Source organism: Panthera pardus, unplaced genomic scaffold, assembly GCF_024362965.1.
Source record: "Panthera pardus isolate Hobbes unplaced genomic scaffold, ASM2436296v1 HiC_scaffold_8, whole genome shotgun sequence".
Classification (NCBI taxonomy): Eukaryota; Metazoa; Chordata; class Mammalia; order Carnivora; family Felidae; genus Panthera; species Panthera pardus.
The window spans coordinates 85,537,913-85,543,345 of record NW_026527013.1 but is presented as its reverse complement, the minus strand read 5'-3'; the positions used below and the strand labels follow the sequence as shown (position 1 = coordinate 85,543,345).

General features: G+C 35.2%; 1 protein-coding gene across 1 annotated transcript; it reads right to left on the bottom strand.

Annotated features, from left to right (window-relative positions):
- Positions 1-663: 663 nt before the first annotated feature.
- Positions 664-1,101, bottom strand: LOC109267906 (multiple coagulation factor deficiency protein 2 homolog). The gene has a single exon (XM_053898200.1). It carries the CDS (start codon positions 1,099-1,101, stop codon positions 664-666), a length of 438 nt encoding a protein of 145 aa, XP_053754175.1.
- Between the last annotated feature and the right edge of the window lie 4,332 nt (positions 1,102-5,433).

Below are 5,433 nucleotides of genomic sequence, written 5' to 3'. Positions count from 1 at the left end.
GTAAATACTTAAAAACTAAAATAATAGGTCAGTGGTGTATCATTTCCAAAGTGCCAGAAAATAAAGAATCTTAGACTCTATGGCTAGCTGAACGTACTTACTATCTGTCATTCTCCTTATGCTGTTGCTTTGAAATAGCATAGCATGTTGCTTTGAAATAGTCTAATACTCACTTGCCCAGGGCAAATCATTGTTCAGGACAGGGGAACTTTCCAGAATACTGGCCACATGTATCTGAAGATGTAGGACACTCCAAGGGAAACATTTGGCATTCACGCCATTTCTTTACTGTTAGTGAAAATGTGCCCACTTGACAAAGCTTGTCTTACTTTTCAGGTAGCATGAATGAAAACCAAGAGACCAGCAGTATTCCACAGTCAAGTTCCTGAGTACTCCACTCCAATTATCCAACATTTTTAAAAGGATGTTTTAATAAAGCACTTGTCCAATAAGAGATTTAGCAGTACTTGGGGACTATAATATGTCCCATTTCTCTTCTATTTCTCTTGATTTCCGTTTCTTAACCCAGCGTAGCAAACTGCTACAGGTTTTTACCAAAATGCAGTTAGCAGTAGTTGGAAATGTGTTATTTCTCATGACCAAAAGTGTTCAGCCGCATTATAATGGGTCACATTTGCATATAACTAGATGGCCAAGCAAGGTCTATTTCAGTGATTTGGCAAATTCAGCACAGTCAATACATTCATCACTGTTCTTGTCATCCTCTCTCAAAACACCATCTATTAAGTTAATCAGTCCAGCTTCACTCATTGGTGGTGCCTGTTCCTTTTCCTCCTTATGGATGCCAGCAATGACTGTGGAAAGTTCTAGGCTGTCAAGCAAATTATTGCTGTCATAATCATGCAGTTTGAAATAATGGAGCTGCAGTGCCTGTGGGAACATCTCTACCTCCGGTTTGTTGATGAAACCTTCTAGATACTCCATGATATGCTCTTGGTCATGCACTGTGTTCTTATCCAGGCCCATGCTGTTGGGATGGGAGAAGTTTGCCCCTGGCTCCTCAGCCCTAGTACCTAGAGCACAAAAAGCCCAGAGCAGGCCACATATGAAGGGGGTTCTGAGCAGCCACAGAGATCTCATTGTCACTGATGTGAAATGTTGAGGTTTGGGAGTGAACAGTCAAGAAAGAATTCTTTAGATGTCTTCAGTGCTAAAAGGATGGTTTTCTTAAAGTGGGGTCAGGACCTGTGGGCAGGAAGAGCTGCATTGGGGTTGTGAGGAGTCGCTCATTGTGTACTTTCAAGTGGGGAGGTAGTTAGGGATAGCATAAGTCTCTAAGGAATTTGGAAGCAAGGTTTCTAGGACCCTGCAGTGCTAGCTGTTGTTAGGAAAAGGTCACTTACTACTGTCTAGTAAAACCTTAGTTATGAGACGCTTCACATGTAGATCAGTGGCCATATGCTTGGATGATAAGTGCTATCATATATCTTGTGGGTTGGGTAGAGATAAAGAAAGTTTCCAAAGAGATTTTTTTTTATAGCATCCTGGAGGTCAGGCTAATGTCACACTAAGGTTGCCTTTTGCCTCTAGCAAACTATTAGCATCAAGACAGCCAAGCTCCTTAAGGAAGGTCACTCTACCTATCTCAAGTACTGGTCAAAGGGCTATAAGTTGTCATGAAGTTTATTTCTTTTTTTCTTTTGCATTTGTTCCCCACCTCAATCACTGGTACCCTCACTGCTCCCAGTTTCCAAGCAGTTTTCCTCAGACGTGAAGCTTTCCAGCCTACTTTTCATTATTTCTTAAAAAGAATCTTGTCATCACATTTTTTTAAATTTTTTTTTATGAAATTTATTGTCAAATTGGTTTCCATACAACACCCAGTGCTCATCCCAAAAGGTGCCCTCCTCAATACCCATCGCCCACCCTCCCCTCCCTCCCACCCCCCATCAACCCTCAGTTTGTTCTCAGTTTTTAACAGTCTCTTAAGCTTTGGCTCTCTCCCACTCTAACCTCTTTTTTTTTTCCCTTCCCCTCCCCCATGGGTTTCTGTTAAGTTTCTCAGGATCCACATAAGAGTGAAACCATATGGTATCTGTCTTTCTCTGTATGGCTTATTTCACTTAGCATAACACTCTCCAGTTCCATCCATGTTGCTACAAAGGGCCATATTTCATTCTTTCTCATTGCCACATAGTACTCCATTGTGTATATAAACCACAATTTTTTTATCCATTCATCAGTTGATGGACATTTTTTTAATGTTTATTTATTTTTGAGGGAGAGAGACAGATAAAGAGAGAGGGAGACAGAGACAGAGACAGAGACAGAGACAGAGACAGAGGAGGGGCCGAGAGAGAGGGACACACAGAATCCGAACCAGGCTCCAGGCTCTGAGCTGCTTAACTGACTGAGCCACCCAGGTGCCCCTTAACTTATTTGTCTTTAATTGGTAATAGTTTTGAAAGAACTTCCCAGATAAACTGTCTGTTTATTTTTAGTTATTGAAATTTAGTTAATAAATATATATTGTAAACTTCTAGAGTATGAGCAATAACATTATGAATCATATTACCTTGCTTTATTTATGGGTTGAAAGTAAGAGAAAGGTGCAACATTACCTACCCATTTTTCTCAGATAAAAGAAATTCCTGCATTCTAAAAGTTTAATAATCTGTTTTTGAAATGTACAAACAACTAAAACTTAGTTTTTCTCTCTCTTGTAGACTTTTTATTGAGGAAACTTCCATAATTCAATAGTTATACTTTTAATATTTTAACTGGGAACATTTAGAAAAGCGAATGTGCTACATTATTCTGTAACTGGAGATTCAGTTAGTCAGTATAATGATGGTTTTTTGCCAAAATTAATTCTGACAAGGAACATTGGCATAATATATTAAATGCCAAGCCATAGAAACAACACCCCAGAAATAGGAGCTGATGATTCAAGCTTGGCAGAGTCTCCTTGTGCTCAATATTAAAAACTAGCATAAAGCCTGGCCATAACAATATTTGAAAAGTAAAAATTTTTCCTTCCAACATGTTCCTCGAGTTCAAAAACATAATAATGGAGATATCAAAGACTGTCGGAAAATACAGGTCTAGAAAATGAGGTCAAGAGATGAACTTGGATTCTGCCACCAATAAATAATAGCCACAAATTATCATGGAAAGAATTTTTTGAAAGCTTTTAGACAGCTTCCATCTGAGACTGTGTTGGTCCTTACATTCGATCCTTTCCAGTAATGCTTTATGTTTGTTAATTCCTGATTAATGTTGTGAGATGGATTAATTTTTAAAGGTAACAAACATTACAAAAAAATATATAAATAATTTCAATTTAGCTAATTAACTCATGTCCTTATATTTGATCTTATCCAGATAACCATAGACTGTTTTTTTTTCCCCCAAAGTTCTTCAACAATTCTGGTTGTCTCTTCATTAATTCACACTACCCCTATAATGATGGTAGTATACTACAACATTCAAAATAAAGCCATGAAGTCCTAAATATGATTTACTCCACTTTACTGTGATTCACTTTAAAGTTAAGTAAAACATTTTCTTATTTAATCTTTAAGAAAGTGCTACTGCATATTCAAATCAATAGTATTAGTAGTCTAGTATATCTGTTTTATTTCACAAATGAGTAACTTGAGAATACAGGAAAACAGCAAATGAATTAATGAGTCCAATAAAAAAAATAAGTGGTAGAACAGGAATTTTCTCTGAAGATTCAATATTGTGCAAAGATGTAGGGGTAAAGAACTGTGCTAACATCCAGTTTTAAGTTTCTAAATCATCTTGGCTATTCTGCAGTAACAGGATCTGAGCCACTGGGAATAGACATGCATATGTGACTGTGTGTGTGCATGTATGGGTGTATGTTTAGTATGTATTGCTATATTTTGTCATATAGAGTATGTTTACAATTACATATATACTATATTCTCTTTCACAGAGAAACACAGCAACCTATATTTGCATTTAATATATATTGTTTTACAACTAGCATTTCAGTTTATAAAACTTAAAATATATTTGGTTAATTCAAAAAATGTCTGATTAACTAGGAAACTCTATTTTGTTAAAATCTCAGCTCAAATATCAGACATGCAGTATGAAAAATATGAAACACACAAACCATAGTTTCATAGAACTGGAAATGCTTTAAGAGAGCATATAAACTGAACCATCATTTAAAAGATGAAGAAAAGTCCTCTTTCAATGAAGTAATACCATTCAGAATATCTTAAGGAGTAGAAGGAACTTTTTATGAGAACACATAACACAGTAGACTAGTGTTGTAATAGTGTAAACACTGATTATGACTAAGTAGAAAGCAGTATTAAATAAAGAGACAGTATTGTACACAGGTTAAAAGTTTGCATTCTGGAACTAATTTTTGAATTCTGGTTTCCATACACTTTATTTAGCTGTTGAGCTATTTTATCTCTTCACTTTCCATTTTAGGATAATAATGCTACATTTTTCATGGCATTGGTAACTATATATTAGTGTAGATACATTAGAGTCTAGCGTATATTATGCATCCATAAATATTATTGAATATTATTAATATATATTATATATAATTCATATAATAATATATTATATAATGTATATAAATAATGAATATTGTTATAATAGTTATTATTATTTACTGTATTAAAGCAATTATGAGAAACTGTGAAAGAACAGATACTATCTTTCCCTACTTTTTATTGTATTTGGAAGGAGAAAGGGACACTAAGCATAATTCATTTTCAGGTAAATATGGTTATCAAGGCTTTAATTTTAAAGAAACCAATACTTAGTGAAATGGGGCTTAAATATTAGTAAGTGCCCTTATATGGTCTCCACTGGGCAATCCAACAAACCAAGCTGCATTATGTTGGTGAGAAAAAAAAAAGACAATGGAATTTGTTCCACACTCTCAGGTGACTTCTAAGGAATTGACTGTTCAAACTGAAGAAACCCAAGAATGTTCAGGAAATGTTACTAAAGAAAGGAAGGAAAGCATAAATGGAATTAGGCACTTCGTTTTCCTGAACTGAGGACATAAATCAATTTCATTTCACATTCTATTCTGACAATTTGCTGGTGTCTTCATTGATAGCTACTTGGAAAATGTCTCATACTATGTTTATATTTTTCAAGAGAGGGGATAATATAACAATGTTACAGGCAAGAAGAGGAGGGAGGTTACAGGCAAGAAGAGGAGGTAGTCTATCAGAAACTTTCTATTCTAGATTATAGAGTCAAAGAACCTAAGAATTCAAACATTCTCAGAAATAATATAGTTCCCCTTTCAATCTAATTGCTGGAATGTCTCACATGTTTGAAATGTAAATCACATGCTTTATTAGATTTTGAGTTTCTTCAGAACAAAAACTAGGAAGAATAGGTTAAATCTTCAGGCAAAAAATATTTGAGTCAATAAAAATGAATATTTCTAACAAGTAAAGC

Excerpts from the sequence above, each read along its gene's own strand:
- LOC109267906 (XM_053898200.1), bottom strand. The coding sequence starts at position 1,101 with ATGAGATCTCTGTGGCTGCTCAGAACCCCCTTCATATGTGGCCTGCTC.